The following is a 17,164-nucleotide window of genomic DNA, read 5'->3' as shown; positions in this document are numbered from 1 at the left end:
TCTTATTACTGAACAAATTCTCTTGCTTGAAATGGTCTTGTAGACAGAGCTAAATCCAGGTTTTTAGCTTTACTGGTGATATTCTAGAGGCAAGACAAGGATGTGGCTAGGGCTCCGATGCATGGCCAAAAACAGTATCACGGTTATGTTTCTCAAGATAGGATTGATTTCCTATTGATAAGGGGTGCGCCTTCAATGGGATTGCTCTCTGTGAAGCGTCTAAATAGCGGGACCTTGTCATGATGCTCTTGAGAAAACAAAACAACAACTGTATCGAAACCGATACTGCATTGCTTATCAATAGTAATGGAGTAATTCGACATGCACTTAAACACTAAGGATACGGGTAACGCTACAATAGATCTAATAACTGGTCGCAGTGGCACACCCAAACAGGAAAAAAAAAATTGCATATTAGAGACCAAACACAATTTCATTTGATTATAGATTTTACTTGTACTTCGCGTGGAAAGTTGTTAATAAATAATAATCATGAGTTAAATTAATAGATTTTTGCCAATAAAAATGTGTGGATTTTTCGCAGTGATGTATTGCGTTGATCGAAATAATTTTGGGTCAGCTTTAGACTGTTTTGAAAGAACATCCTTGCCTTAGCTATTCTAAACAAAACAAAAACTCCCGAAATTTATTGATATAGGTTTTTTATATCAGTATTGGGCAGTTATGCATGCGATGACAGTACTGGATGTCAATTTTTAAAATAGTCATACATCGCCTAAGAACGCTTGCACAGGTGAAGAAATTGACCTAAGTAAATACCACGAACTAGCAGAATGTAACTTGGGTTTTTTGGGTTTGTTTTTTAATTTTTAATGTTAATTTGAGTTTTTTTTGCGATGCCACACTCTAAATCAATTTTCATGCGATCACATTGGCGTTTTTTACAACTGTTCCAAATATTGTATTTTAACGTTTTTCCAACTTTCCCCGTCAAATTTGAAAACTCTTTGTATATATGAACACAGCTGACGAATCGATTAGTGAGAGAATCTTGCAAGAAGTGTCCATCTATTTGTGAGATATATTGCCTCAAAAGAAATGAAAACTAATTTAATATGTTGAGGTGAGCTACCTGCGGAGCATGCTTAAGCGTCACATCAGGATTAAACTTTATTGAATATGTAACTTTTAATGTTTTCCTCTTATAACATACACACCTCATGCACTTAGAGTTAGATTATTTTCTATACAAATTTTAGGACACCATAATAAATATGAGTAATAAAATATGACGTCAATAATTATTTAAAAAAATATTGCAGCTTTATTGGCGTTTTGATGTTGCATGAAATAAGAAGCAAAAAGATTATATTAAATTGCTTTTATAATTTTTGAGAAGAGTTGAAAAAAAAAATCCGTATGGTTTCCCGTACGAATATTTTCAAATATCGTCTTTCTGCTTCTTCTTCATGCCACATAAATTCGCCAATTGCGCTTTAATAAATTGAATAAAAAAAAACATAACATAATGTGGTTTTCAATCAATAATTGAATTATTCTTTTTTTAAATTTGTATAAAATAAAAATTTCTAACAGTGCTCTATTCAAAACTTGTTTTTTGGGATACCCTAATGTGCGCTATCCTCCTCAGCCGACAGACGTTCAACGAAAAAAACCTACACAGCAAACGGCTACTACGATGATTCCTCCCAAGTTGGTGCGGATTGTCGGAATTCCTCCACAGCACCGCAAACCATGGACAAATGTGTCCACTTCCGTTTGCCGACACAACCCGTCAGGGAACCGGTCCAATTTGTCCCTTCCAATGGCGGTCCGAAAGCACTATTCACTTTCAAAACTCACCGCAGCACCAATCCGGGGGCACAAATGAAAATTTATTTCACCTTCGAATACCGCACAAAAATACTGGCAATTTAAATTCGTTCCGACGTTTCTGCACCACCGTACTCCAAATTTGAACCAAAACGAAAGAAAAATACTGAATTTATTCGCGATTTACTTTCCTGGACGTTGTCGTTTCTTCAACACTCGAGGTGACCAAGTTAGGGGGGCTGTTGCCACAGAGGAGCTAACTAAACTGAAACTGCGGCGAGCTGCTCCAACAACAGCGACGACGAGGCGTTTTGAATGAAGAAAATCGGCAGAACAGCGGATTTCGGTTTGCTGTGGTGATGTTCGGTGCCTCGTCCGGTTGTGCAGGAGAGGGCCGCGGAGGATGCGGATTTACAACACACATACACACAGGCAAGAAAACAGCGAACCGTTTTTGTTTCGAATCGGAATATGACGGTTGCACAACGCACACAACCAGCGCAGGAGTTTGACTTTGACAGCAAAGTTGATCGATTTTTAAAATGTTTTTAATCGATTTATTTGACAGATGAGGGGTATCATTTTTTTTCGTACACGCTATTCTCATTCTACCCATTTTTGGATAAAAATTCTAGTTCAGCTAAAAAGGCATCATTTTAATACAAAATTTTCAAAACGCCTTATCTCGAGGGGTGGGTGGCTGAGCACACTTCAATTTGTGTTCTTAACATTCCTTGTGACTCTGTGAACCACAGTGTATCATAAATTGTGCCACACCTTGCCTCACTTGATATTCCTTTTGGCGCTGCTGTAAAAAATTTGTAAAAATTAATTCAAATAGAGAAATATGAACGTATTGTAATATAATCAAAATGTTTTGTCCATAGTTTTCGCTATCCAGCTTTTTACGCATGCCATGAAAAGATATTTTAGTTACTAGATAAAGATTGTCGCTGTCGTCGCTGTCCGAAACATCTTTTGCTGGCGAGGATAGGGGAGCTAAATGTCAAAGAAGGAAAATCGATACGATTTGACAGCTTGGTACCCAACATGTTCCGGACAGCAGAACAAAGGGAACCGAAGCGACAATCTTTATCTAGTAACTAAAATTTCTTTTAGGCCATGCCATAAATTTTGAATCACCCCTATCTGACGTTTGAGGCGTCTACTATAATTTTTATAATTTGATCAAAGTATGCTTTGTTATGTTGAACAATATTGTTGATTGTTGATTGCACATGGAAACGATGGAAACGTCAACGTGTTTATCTAACATTTTTAAAAACGATATCCAAGACGATTTCACTAGTTTAGCTTTTCTGAAAATTTTCTATTTTTAGGCAATTCAAGAGCTGCTGTCGGTTGAGCGTGTTATTCAACACGCCTAGAGGGAACGAGACCATTGATTATATATGCAAGGATTAGCAAATTATAGGTTTTTGAAATGCTCTGGCGGGCAATTGAGGTGCGCCCGAAATATCGTAATGTGGTTTCCACCTGCGGCTTAAGGCTACCTTACCCAAGTAACACCAAGCATTACAATATAGCACATATATCAATCACAAATCGGCATGCTAAATGCTAATTGCATTAGATCTGTTTTAATGATGTGTTGTTGCATTTATTTATCAACTGTCAGACAACGATACTCTAAATCAGCAGTACGAATGCAGCGATGCATTACTGGTGCTTTATTTCAACATGCAAAAGCAATGAACCATTAATTCGGTCTTATAATTGCCCTTTTCCACTTTAAGTCAACTTTTGGGGCTGTGTTTTTTACAGGCATATATAGCTTCATGGTTACTTGGGTACACCTCGGGAAAATTTTCCGCCGGATTTTGAACCCCGTGCATTTTAAATGGGGCCGGGATTTTGATTTTCCGTGTCCGAATTCCAAAAACATCGCATATGCAAAAATGCATGGGGAAAAAATCCGTGGACCAAATTCCCGAGGTGTGAGGCTACCTTTATCCAGCAAAAAGTTGTTTCAGCTTCACCTTGCCAGACTGATAATTTTCCCTACCATCAGCCTCTTCCTGTCGATTGTGATGAGAGATCCTCCGTTCCAGCACGGTGAATCGATCTACCAACAGATCTACTGCATTTTGTCCCACTCAAAGCATTTCTAAAAATGTTCATTTTTTTTTTTACCTCTGCATGTGAAAATGTATGACAGGTTGCCAAACAAATAAGATTCTATGGCTACTATGATGCCGTTATAAAATCTGTACACAGTATATGTCATGATTGAGGGGTGATCACATAGTTTATGGCTAGCGTAAAAAGCTGGATATGGGCTAGATGCTTGGCTAGATGTCAAATCAACTTTCTTCTCATTTCTCAATTTCCACTACTCACATGTTACTGCAAACATCTCACTACTCAATACTCACATCCTTTTCTCAGTTCTCACTTCTCACTATACTCTGTACTCATTTAAAAAATCGGGGGGGGGGGGGGGGGGGGTTTCCGAACATTTTTTTTTTCGAAAAAAAAATTGTTCTGAAAATTTTGTGTCTTTGGGGGGGAGGGGGTGTTTATGTCCAAAACCACCCCCGTGGCTACGCCACTGCTTCGAACATCTCTCTTTTTACTTCACTTCAGAAACTTCAAAAAAACACATTTTGACTGTTCGGCTAAACGGCATTCGGCCAAATATAAATGTGTTCCTTATCTCGATACCTCCCTAATACTAATGACACACTAGTGGTACAAGTACCATGGTACAAGAATTTTAAAATGAGTTCCGTACCGATTATTGTCTTTATCAAAGATAGTCTTGGAATAATTTTCTTGTCCTCTTGTACCATGGTACATAAAAGTACCACAGGTGTGTCCTTACACTACTAAAAATCCACACATATTTATTGACAAAAATCCATAGATTTAACTTATGATGTATATCAGCGCACATATAACCATTCTCCACGCGAACTACTAATAAAATATATATCCAAATTAACTTTATATGTGGTCTCGAATTAGCAATTGTTTAATTTATGTGTGGTTCCATATCGATTATATTAGGGTGGAGCTATTGCAAAAATTTATAACGGCGACACATATATCTTATATAGATATTTTTGGCAGTGTAGTATAACTCGATGGTCCCTTCAATATCGAGTAAGGGAGAGTTTTAGTAACAAAAATCGATCAACCTGAAATAAGATCTATACATAACTCTTCAAATTGATGAAATCGGAAAAGATATTTTAGTTACTAGATAAAGATTGTCGCTTCGGTTCCCTTTGTTCTGCTGTCCGAAACATGTGTGGTACATACCTGTCAAATCGTATGGATTTTCCTTCTTTGACATTTAGCTCCCCTATCCTCGCCAGCAAAAGATGTTCCGGACAGCGACGACTGCGACAATCTTTATCTAGTAACTAAAATATCTTTTGAAAGCGGCAATAATGTGCACACTTACCTCATTTCACCGTATTCGGTAAATTTTACCGAAATCTCAACAGCAGAACTGTTCGGTAATTTATTTTACAGATTTTTGTAATTTTTTCCATTGCTCAACTGTCAAAATCACCGAAAATCAGTTAAATTATTTACCGAACAGTTCAGCTGTTGAGATTTCGGTAAATTTTTACCGAATTCGGCGATTTATTTTAAGTGTGTGGAAATATTTTGTTACATAGAATTCAAAACTCAAACTTTGTTTATTATTATTTTTTCCCCAAATAATAACAATTCTTCTCAATATAAGCCCTAAAACGAACATAACCACAATCTTCAATGTTTGGTTCCGGCACAATAGAAAATTTTGGCTTCAATTTGAAAGCTAAATAGATTCTATTCGCACCACCCAGCCTCAAAGTAGCCTTTTCGCCCTTATTTCTGCAAAAGATCGTGCTATAGTTTTTTTCCGTGTCCGATTTGAATTCACCGAATAACATAGCGAGTCGGTAAAATAACCGAACCCACATCTTCGCCGCGACAGTTTGAATTTTGAATTTTCGCCCTCCCGTCTCCTTTTCATCGAAAAGAAGCGTGCCAGTTTTCGCCTGCCATTCAGTGATTGACTGTTTACAAATATTTTCTATACGGGTTGGATGGAAAAATTTCGCAAAATATGGGGATTTTGAAATATTTTTAGTATTTAGTATATTATTTCTGATAAACTGTGATAAGGGGAGTGATTACAAGCGTTTTGCGGTGAATCTTGTCGATAAGTTCGGATATTTTCGCGAGTGTCGTGACTGTTTGCAATTTTGTGTAGAAGATGAAGCTCGTAACGGACGCGAGCTGTGAGGCATTAGAACCGGTTCGGATCGCTATCCGTGAACGTCCCATGAACGATGGGTCGGAAAGCGACGTGGAGAGCATTATTCAGCATCACGGGGCCAACGATCAGATTTTGATTGTGGATGAGCGGCCGTTTGCGTTCGATTATGTGTTCCGCCCGGAGTCGTCCCAAGCGCTGGTCTATGACGCGTTGGTTCGCCCGCTGGTGGTCAAAATGATCAACGGGTTCTACTGTACGGCGCTGGCCTATGGGCAGACGGGAACCGGGAAGACCTTCACGATGGGTTTGCAGTGGGATCACAGCGGACCGCACGATATAAACCGGGGAATGATTACGAGGGCGTTGGATCAGACTTTTGAGCTGCTGAAGGAATCGCGTGATCAGGAGGAGTACGAAATCCAGGTGTCGTTCATTGAGATTTACAACGAAAAGATTTATGATTTGCTGTCGGACAACTCGGCTGAGCCGGTCAATACAAGGGGCTTGAAGTTCAACGGCGGAACGAAGAAACTTGTGACCCGGGCGAACCAGGCGCAGGATATTCTGTTGGAGGGGAACAAAAATCGGCACGTCCGGCCGACCAAAATGAATACGCTGAGTTCGCGTTCGCATGCAATTTTTAGCATTCACGCTTCGGTGGTGCACGACGATACGAGAATTGTGTCGGCATTGCACTTGGTGGATTTGGCCGGTTCGGAGGGGGTGCGCCGCACCGGGCATCAGGGGGTGGCACTGGCTGAGGGTGTTCACATCAACCAGGGTCTGCTGAGCATTGGGAAGGTGCTGCAGGCACTTTCCATCGGAAGCAAAGTGATTCCCTACCGGGACAGTATTCTCAGTTCGGTGCTGCAGGATTCGTTGAATTCGAATTCCTATCTGACGCTGCTGGCCTGCGTCAGTCCCATGCCGGAGGATTTGAGTGAAACGCTGTCGACGATTCGGTTCGCGCAGGGTGCGAAAACGCTGAAGAACAATCCGCAGATTAATGCCATTGCGGCGGAACTAAAGGTAGGTTCTGATCAAAATATTTTTTTTTATAAATTCGACTACTTATGCCGCATCGGGGATAAATTATCTATCAGATTGTCAGTTCCCTGTGTTTTTGTAGTATATATTTATTCTAACTTGATACTCTTGCCTTAGTCATACAATATCAGAATCAATACTATGCTACATGGAATTTTTGGTCTTCTCGGCCTGGTTCATATTGAAATACTGTTTGAAGTTTCTGATTGGTACACCAACGTTGCTAAATGTATCCCAGTTCAACCATGTCTTTACAGCACCCGGATATCCTCTCGCGGTAGACTGCATCCGTCGATTCCGATCGGAAGTTGTCCAAGTCGGCCGACAAATCGGCTCCGCTTTCCATCTTCTCGGCCATCTCATCCATGTCGGGCACGTCTTCACTTTTGGTAGTAATGATTGGCAACAACATCACGGCCATCAGCAATCCGAATCGTCCGAATTTTTGCAATTGTTCATCCAATGCCGTCCGTGGGAATAGCTTTTCCGGGTCCGATCCAAGTCGGATCAGAAAACTGGATAGGCTCTGGTGGTAAATGTCCAGAAGGGTTTTGTAGTGTTTGTCTCGGAATGCTTTGGTTGATGCGGTGAATATGAAGTACATCAAATCCAGTACTGGAGACGCGTAGCGGCTGATTTGCCAGTCCAATAACCGGATGTCAACTGGATTGCCGTTCTGAAATTTCAAAAGCGGTATTATTGGGATTAATAAGTTTAATCTTACTCTTAGGAATCATGTTCTTACCTCATGTTTGAACAACATGTTATTGTTCCAGCAATCTCCATGACAGATTACCGCATACGGTTCTGCAAGACTGCCCTTCGTTATCTCCTTTATTTGATCCATGAAATCCATTTCAACAGCCTGTTTCGTTTTCTCATATACCTCCGGGTCTTTTTCCGGATCCAACGCCTCCAACATACGAGTGGTAAGCATACTAAACCACTGCTGCATCTGTCCATCATCTTCCCGACTGGCGAAAAGTTCCATCATTCCTTTGAATTTCTCGATCCTCTCCGGATGTTGATCCTTCAGTGCGTAAGACAAAGCGTGGAACCGACCCAACGTCCGCACCAGCAGCTCGAAATGTTCAAACTTCTGCTCTTGATGCCGATCGAACATCTCGAATCCGGAATCTTTCAAATCTCCCATGAGGATCGCCTCCTCGAACTCCACCAGGTTGGTCCGGTAGCACAGCGGGATCTGATTGAACGCTTCGGTGCCATCCGTCACGTCGATTCCCTTCTCCCGCTGGAACTCCGTCATCATCGGGTAGATTTCGGTGTAGAAACTGATCTCCCGCTCGAAGCTGGGCCTGGCGAAAAATTGATTCCGCCGGGCCTCACTCTGCGGTGGCAGTTTGACGATGATGTTGAGTTTTTTACCCGTTCGGCGGCACTCGGTCTGGGCCCGGAAGACTATTCCGATGTAGTTGTCGCCCTTGTTCGAGCCGGCAGTCATCTGAATATTGACGTCGTCCGAGTTCAGTTCGCTGTGGACTACCTCTTCGAGCAGTTTCTGGGCAGATTCCGTCGGCAGGGTGACCGTGCCACCGTCCTTCCCCTCGAGACACATGATGACCTGGGAGAGGCAGAAAAGTGGTTTGTAACATTTGAAAGCATTTGAAAGGCTTGAAAGACATTGAAACTGATTTTTTTTTCTTCGAGAGTTCTGGGGGAATGTTTACTAAAATCTAAGAAAAGGCTGCGTCTTATGAGCTGTACAAAGTGTGGATACCTTTTCGGTTCTTCATCTCATAGTTTAAAACAACATATATAGTCAGTTTTTTTTCTTTATTGAGAGTTTGCAAATTTTCAACTGGTTCACCTTCAAAACAGAATACATAACAGAGACTTGTTTTAAATTTTAATAATTTGCCAACATTGTACAATACTTGTGAACTGATACTAAAATGTTCCAAAAAGTGAATAATTATGGATCCATTCCAAAAATATTTTTTTATTCCTACTGGACTAATAATCCGACGGTATCTTAATAAAGGAATACTTTTGTCTAACTAAGCTCATATACCCCCTTAAGAACACTAGAAAACAAAAATTGAATCCCAATTTTTCTTGTTGAGCACGCATGACAACAAAAAGAAATAGAAGTTGTTATGTGAGCTTCAAAAATCTACTCGCAAAAACGACCAGTTCAGGAACGTGTTATTAATTATGGATTAGACGCCCTTTTTGCATCGTGGCTGTCACTCGCATAGCTACAGAATTGAAATGCAAATAATTGCGCTCTAGCGATGATAATTTGTTGCTAAATATAAAACACACCCGCCTTTTATTTCTGATAGCTTCCTATAAGAAGGCAGCGTGATTGTCACTTTTTATCGCTATTCGCACGGCATAATGCAACCGGCGCGGCGTACGCGAAGATTCAAACCCTAATTATCAGCGCTTATCGCGGAGGACGTCCGGAATTAATTTCAAATAATGAACGTAATCGGCATCGGCGTTAATAATGATGATGTTCGTTCGATGATATTGCGTTTCATTGGAAGGTTACATTCTTTCAATAGCATTTTGTGTAACGTTCAATCGACTAAGCACGTGACATGCTCAGAAAGAGAATGCAATTCGTGAATTGGATAAAAATTGTATGCTATGGTTCTACTGACAATAGCTGTTGGAACAACATTCTTTTGTTGATCGTAACTCCTCAACGATTTATGAGCTACACCCATCTATTCTTGGCTGCATCGTGTGCCGTTAGGGTCTTGCTGCACCTGCACGTTGTATGCTCATCAATCCCACTGTGCTTCCATTTTATTGGATATGCGGCGTACTTTAACTTCTTTGCTTAGCTTAGCGTCAATCCAACAGAGTTTTCCGTCGAATGACAGCGGCTGTCCACGAAACGTTTATCATTAGAGCGGTAGTTCTTTCCGAGCAAGATATCGAACAGCACAAGGCGCACTCATTGGGAAATCTCACTCATTTTTGTATCTAAACTCTTTGTGAGCTTCCCGCTGGTAGTGTGTCAACGAAATTCGTCAAGAAGGTCAGCGAATCTTGTCTAGAGATTCATCGAATCGATTCCAGATATTCAACAAATCTCGTCGGGACAGATAACCAATCTTTTCCAGAGATTCAACGAAATTTGTTCAAGAATTTAACAAATCTTCTCCATGGTTTCATGAAAGCTAGTCCAGTGATTCAATGAATCTCGTCTTGAGATTCAATAAATCTCGCCCAGATATTTAACGAATATCGCCCAAATATTCATCGTCCAGCTAACCAGCTTCGTCCCTAGGTTCAACGAAATTCGTTCAGAGTTTCAATGAATCTAGTCCAAAGGGCTTAACAAATCTAGACCAACATTTGAAAAGGGCGTAACAGCCAAAATTTATTCCTTCTGATTCTTCGTCTACATAAACTGCTGTTAGCAAGTTATATGGTTTTCTATTCATATGGGACAAATATGCGATTCACGGCAGTATAATCCTCGATCATAATACAATACTTTCAAAATTTAAAAATCGGTTGACGTTAGGGTTGGGAAAAATTTTAACTGCTCAAATATCCTTATTTATTTATTATCAGACTAATGTCGGAGTGGCCTTCTTGTTCCTGTTGGATCGTTGTCGAGAACCATTTCACTGGATTACTGTCCGTCATTCTGGCTACGAAAGATGGATGGTTCTCCCAACAGCTGATGCAACTCGTGGTTCATTCGCCTCCTCCACGTACCGTCCGCCATCTGTACTCCACCATAATTTTTTTTTTTTTTTTTTTTGTCTTTATTAAAGAGACTTTCAGCCCGAGGCTGGCTCGTCTCCGACCACCATAGATGGTACGCAGCACTTTCCTTTCAAAAACTCCCAGTGCGCGTTGGTCCTCTACGAGCATTGTCCAGGTCTCGTGTCCGTAGAGAACTATCGGTCTAATGAGCGTTTTGTAGATAGTCAGGTTGGTACGACGGCGAACTATATTCGATCGGAGCGTTTTGCGGAGTCCAATGTACGTACGATTTCCTGCCATGATGCATCTCCGCATTTCTCTGTTGGTATCGTTATCGGCGGTCACCAGTGAGCCTAAGTACACGAATTTATCAACCACCGATAGAAACTCGTGGTGGGTGGCTTACATTGACCTCTCTTAAGCCTCTTCCTATCATGTACTTCGTCTTTGACGTGTTGATGACTAGTCCAATCCGTTTAGCTTCGCTTTTCAGTCTGATGCAGGCTTCCTCCATCCTCTCAAAGTTACGTGCCATAATATCTATGTCGTTGGCGAAACCAATAGCAGACACGAAAGACCAACGGAATAGCAGACACGAAAGACCATCACCTTGCCGTAACCCTCTGTGCGTTTCGAAGGGACTTGAGAATGCCCCCTTTTTTTTTTTTTTACAAGAGAGAATGCATTTACACACTAACCCAGTACACGTACATTGTAGTTGCCAAACTACCACACGGAAGTGTACTGGAGTGTCGGACTCGACCATACCGGTAATACCGACTAAACTCCCTTGGGCTCCACCATCATTTCCCCCAGGAACTACCTCCCAGTACTACTTCTGGGGGATGGCAGTACTAAACGTACTCGCTCATTATCGCTCACACAGGCACCCGTCCCATGCGAGACTGACTTGGGTGCTCGCACACCATTCACACTTGGATGCTCTCCCAGGCGCTCCGCTGCCATGCCTCGAGGTGTCAATAGCGGTAACTGCCTGGGCCTACAGATATTACGCTACGACACTCCTGCCTCAGCACGAGCAGATCAATCACACCACTGCCGAAGCAGACCACACGCTACCCTGCCGAAGCAGGGACACTCCCCATGCACCACATGTGCACAACTGTAGGTGTGTGGGTACAACCCACTGCTACCCTGCCGCCGAAGCAGCTTCTCCAAAGACCATTCGCTCCATGTGACCCTTTTTCGGGTGCTCACTCTAACACTCCACTGCCATGCCTCGAGGTGTCGATAGGTACCTCGACTCCTACCTCAGCATGTGCAGTCCATACTCAGACTTCTGCTGCGCTTCGAGGTGACAATAGCGGCGACACGCTATGACACTCCTGCCTCAGCACAACAGATCACTCACTCCCTGCCGAAACAGCTCACGCGCTACCCTACCGAAGTAGGGACACTCCCCAACTCACTCTAACACTCCACTGCCATGCCTCGAGGTGTCGATAGCGGTATGTAGGGACCAATCAACGATACTACGCTACGACACTCCTACCTCAGCATGTGCAGTCCATACTCAGACTTCTGCTGCGCTTCGAGGTGACAATAGCGGTGACGCGCTATGACACTCCTGCCTCAGCACAACAGATCACTCACTCCCTGCCGAAGCAGCTCACGCGCTACCCTACCGAAGTAGGGACACTCCCCATGCCAATTGGCACTCCCTGGGCTTGTGCTTTTGAAGCGGCACACAGTCGCTTTGATAGAGTCTGCTTACGGGCACTTGTGGTTTTTTGGGAGGGATTTTAGCAGAGCCCACTGCTAAATCCCACCACGCCCTAGGCAGTTCTCCCTGACTCACAGACAGCTGGGGAGGGGTCGTCAAGCCCTTGGACATGGTCCATGCTGTCCCTGCTGTCCCTGCTGCCCCCCTTGAGAATGCCCCTGCAACTCGAACTACGCACATCACCCGATCCATCGTCGCCTTGATCAACCGCATCAGTTTATCCGGAAATCCGTTTTCGTGAATTAGCTGCCATAGCTGGTCCCGATCGATTGTATCATATGCGGCTTTGGAGTTAATAAATAGATGATGTGTGGGCGCGCTGTATTCTCGGCGTTTCTGCAATACCTGACGTACGGCGAACACCTGACCTGTGGTAGAGCGTTCACCCATAAATCCCACCTGATACTGCCCCACGAACTCACTTGCAATTGGTGCTAGTCGACGGCATTAAATTTTGGGAGAGTACCTTGTAGGCGGCGTTCAGCAATGTGATTGCGTGGTAGTTGCTACAATCCAGCATATCGCCCTTTTTGTTAATGGGACACACTACACCTTCCATCCACTCCTGCGGCAGAACCTCGCCCTGCCAAATCTTGGTAATTACCTAGTGCAGCGCTCTATTTATTTATTTATTTTATTTATTTAAGGCCTACATCAACAGACTACTTATGTCCTAATGATGGTAAAAAAATATAAGTATACATATCGTCAAAAACTTTGAAAAAATGGACACAAACACTTAAACAGCTATCTATTGCGATGTGAAAAATTCTTTGAATCTTCGACGCAGCGTCTGACGAGGCAGGTTGAAGTCGAATATTGTAGAAACCCTGTTGAATATACGCTGTAATCCTTCAATACTACCGTTCATACTGTAGTTAGTCCGACGAAATGGCATTCTTAACATAGCGTTATTGCGAAGTGTTCTCTTAGCGGCTCCAGATCGATAAGCCGACAGCGGCTTTCATAACTTGGCAGGCGTAATGGATCTCTCCACGGTAGCCTACGCAGAGCAAATCGTAGGAAGCGTCGTTGCACGGACTAAATTCGTTCGGCACCGTTCGTATAATTGGGATTCCAAACGGCGGAGCAATGCTCCGGTATCGACCGCACCAGTGAGCAATACAAAGACTTTAGACAGTAAATGTCAGAAAATTCTTTACCCATCCGAAAGATGAAGCCCAGGGTTTTGGAAGCCTTACCTACAACGTATGAGATATGCATTTTGTACGTCAGCTGGGAATCCAAAATTACGCCCAAGTCTTTGACATGACTCAGACGTTCTATGCTGGTGTTCAAAAGCGTGTAGTCGAATCTAGCGGGATTTTTAATCCGAGAAAAAGTGATCATCGAGCATTTTGCCGGATTGACTATCATACGGTTGACGTTGCACCAATTGGCAAAGGATTCTAACTGACGTTGAAGGAAATAACAATCGTCGATGGACTGGATTTGCAAGAACATTTTCAGGTCATCAGCATACGATAGGTGGGGAACTTCGAGTACAAAATTCACGCCATTGAAATATAACGGACCCAAATGGCTTCCTTGGGGTATTCCCGATGTAGCCACGAAGGAATCAGATCTGCAGTCGCCGATAGCAACCGTTAGTTGGCGGCCGGATAGATATGATCGGAACCATTCCAATAGAGTGCCATTTACTCCTAACTTGTCTAATTTGGCGATAGCGATGCAGTGGTTTAACTTATCAAAAGCAACTGACAGATCTGTGTAGATGACATCTGTTTGAGCTCTTTTCGTCATGCTGGTCGTGATGAAAGTGCTCTAGCCAGTGCCTCACCACCGTGTTTAAACAGCTCTCCTGGAAGTTGGTCAACTCCGGAGCCGGATGTCGCATGTCGTGCGCGCGTGCTCCTAGCTTCATTACCATACCGCCACCGTTGTCTGCCATATCGCTATTCAGGTGCTCTTCGTAGTGCTGCCGCCACCTTTGGGTCATCTCACGCTCGTTCGTAAGAAGGTTCCCGTTTATGTCCTTACACATATCGGGCTGTGGCACGTGGCCCTTACGTGAACGGTTCAACTTCTCATAGAACTTTCGTGCGTTATTAGCGCGGTATAGCTCCTCCGTCTCTTCACGGTCTCGATCTTCCTGCTGGCGCTTTTTCCTCCGGAAAATCGAGTTTTGTCTGTTCCGCGCCCGTTTGTATCGTGCCTCGTTCGCCCTCGTGCGGTGTTGCAGCAATCTCGCCCATGCTACATTCTTCTCCTCAACTAACTGCTCACATTCGCCGCCGACTGGTAGTTTCTCTGATCCGGGGGCACCATGCCAAGTGCAGCGGTTGCTGTGCTACCAATGGCGGATCAAATATCTCTCCAACCATCTTCAAGAGATGCTGCGCCTAGCTGCTCTTCCGTTGGGAGTGCCACTTTCAGCTGCTGCGCGTAGTCTTGGGCTAGTCTACCGTCTTGTAGCCGCCCAATGTTTAGCCGCGGCGGACGACTCCGACGCGTGTTGTACACCGTCGAGAGTTTTGAGCGCAGACATACTGCAACGAGGTAGTGGTCGGATTCAATATTTGCACCGCGGTAAGTGCGGACGTTCGTGATGTCGGAGAAGAATTTACCGTCGATTAGAACGTGGTCGATTTGGTTTTCCGTTTCTTGGTTAGGTGATCTCCATGTGGCCTTGTGGATATTTTTGCGGGGAAAGAAGGTGCTTCGAACTACCATTTCGCGGGAGGCTGCGAAGTTTATGCATCGTTGGCCGTTGTTATTCGATACGGTGTGCAGACTATCCGGTCCGATGACCGGTCTATACATTTGCTCCCTTCCTACCTGTGCGTTCATGTCGCCGATGACGATTTTGACGTCCCGCAGTGGGCATCCATCGTATGTTTGCTCCAGCTGTGCGTAGAACGCTTCTTTCTCGTCGTCGGGTCTCCCTTCGTCTGGGCAGTGCACGTGGATGATGCTATAGTTGAAGAAACGGCCTTTAATCTTCAGCTTGCTCATCCTTGCGTTGATTGGCTGCCACCCAATCACGCGTTGACGCATCTTACCCAGCACTATGAAGCCGGTTCCCAGCTCGTTGGTGGTGCCACAGCTTTGGTAGAAGGTAGCCGCTCGATGCCCGCTTTTCCACACTTTTTGTCCTGTCCAACAAATCTCCTGCAGCGCCACGACGTCGAAGTTGCGGGGATGTAATTCATCGTAGATCATCCTGTCGCAACCTGCGAAACCTAGCGACTTGCAATTCCATGTTCCAAGCTACCAATCGTGATCCTGTATTCGTCGCCTAGGTCTTTGCCGATTATATCGAGTCGCATTATCTCTTATATTGTTCGTAATGATTGGTTTTCCAGGCGGCTTATTGGGCCTGCGCAAACCTCCTGTCTCATCGGAGGGCCGTCGTGTCAGGGCTGTTTAGCGTTCCACCTAACACCAGGACTTGGGCTTGTGCGCTTTGAGCGGCACACGGTCGCTTTGGTGGGGCCTACTTGCGGATACATGCAGCTTTTTATAGAGGTTTAACAGGGCCCACTGTCAAACCCCACCACATCCTAGGCAAGCCCCACAACTCGCAGATGGCCTGGGGAGGGATCGTTAAGCCCTTGGACATAGTCCCTGCTGCCCGCAGGGACTCAACTCTCATAAATTCCAATGAAAAAGTCAAATTCTATTATCGGAAGTGTCGAATGATGTCTCTTCCACTTTACAGACTTACCAGACGTATTTTTTTTTTAAACTATGAAGAATGAGTTGTCGCATGACACATTTTGGTCTTAATTCGGAAATGTCCCCTTATACAGGTCGCCCGGTACTCCGTGGTATTCCGGAAGTGGTCGATGAGATCAATTGTCCTTTGTAAGATCTTCAGATGATTATTCGTTAAAAACCCTGAAGATAGAGCTATCGCATGACATGTTTTAGTGCAAAAATGAAAATGTCCATTTCTACAGGTTCCACCGGGGCACTCCTTGGTTTTCCGGTAGTAAGCAATGAGGTGTTCACACTTTACAGCCTTATTAGAACTTTATTTGTGAATATCCATGAAGATAGAGCTGTCGCACGATACGTTTGGTCTAAATTAGGAAATGTCCTATTCTACAGGTTCCCCCGGGACATCATGTAATATTCTGGAAGTGGCCAGTGAGGTCAATTGTCCTTTATGGAATCACCAGAAGATTATTTATGAGAAATCATGAAGATAGAGCAGTCGCAAGGTTCTGGAAGTGGCCAATGAGGTCTTACAGACTTTTCACACGTACCCGTAGATTATTTGTGAGAAATCATGAAGAAAGAGCTGTCATATGACATGTTTTGGGCTAAGAACTAAAATGTCCTCTTCTACGGCTTCCCCGGGGGCATTTGGGGACATCCTGGAGATGTTTGTAAGCACTTCAAAAAATCTGAAAAATCCCTAATAGAACCGTATTTAGGTTTTTGGTAAGACGCGCGGCTACAAAGCAAGACCATGCTGAGGGTGGCTGGGTTCGATTCCCGGTGCCGGTCTAGACAATTTTCGGATTGGAAATTGTCTCGACTTCCCTGGGCATAAAAGTATCATCGTGTTAGCCTCATGATATGCAAAAATGGTAACTTGGCTTAGAAACCTCGCAGTTAATAACTGTGGAAGTGCTTAATGAACACTAAGCTGCGAGGCGGCTCTGTCCCAGTGTGGGGAT

General features: G+C 43.7%; 3 protein-coding genes across 4 annotated transcripts in view; 1 reads left to right on the top strand and 2 right to left on the bottom strand.

The window, feature by feature from the left end:
- LOC134205684 (kinesin-like protein Klp10A) overlaps positions 1-1,796 on the bottom strand; it is a 157,393-nt gene extending 155,597 nt beyond the window's left edge. Inside the window, 1 exon segment of the mRNA XM_062681199.1 lies at positions 1,642-1,796. The gene's annotated coding sequence lies outside the window, so the exon portion shown is untranslated.
- Positions 1,797-5,807: 4,011 nt separating this feature from the next.
- LOC134205683 (uncharacterized) overlaps positions 5,808-17,164 on the top strand; it is a 48,725-nt gene continuing 37,368 nt past the window's right edge. The window contains exon 1 of the mRNA XM_062681198.1: positions 5,808-7,060. Within this exon, the coding sequence (XP_062537182.1) occupies positions 6,029-7,060 (1,032 nt within the window). The 5' untranslated portion in view covers positions 5,808-6,028. The remainder of the gene's footprint in view (positions 7,061-17,164) is intronic.
- LOC134205682 (uncharacterized) overlaps positions 7,143-17,164 on the bottom strand; it is a 34,035-nt gene continuing 24,013 nt past the window's right edge. For both annotated transcript variants that reach the window (XM_062681196.1, XM_062681197.1), the window contains exons 2-3: positions 7,824-8,660; positions 7,143-7,754 (exon numbers count right to left, since the gene is read on the bottom strand). In XM_062681196.1, coding sequence (XP_062537180.1) covers positions 7,302-7,754; positions 7,824-8,660 — 1,290 coding nt within the window. In that variant the 3' untranslated portion in view covers positions 7,143-7,301. The remainder of the gene's footprint in view (positions 7,755-7,823; positions 8,661-17,164) is intronic.

This window comes from Armigeres subalbatus, chromosome 1, assembly GCF_024139115.2.
Source record: "Armigeres subalbatus isolate Guangzhou_Male chromosome 1, GZ_Asu_2, whole genome shotgun sequence".
Taxonomy (NCBI): domain Eukaryota; kingdom Metazoa; phylum Arthropoda; class Insecta; order Diptera; family Culicidae; genus Armigeres; species Armigeres subalbatus.
The sequence above is the reverse complement of the archived record's forward strand: the minus strand, read 5'-3'. Positions and strand labels throughout refer to the sequence as shown.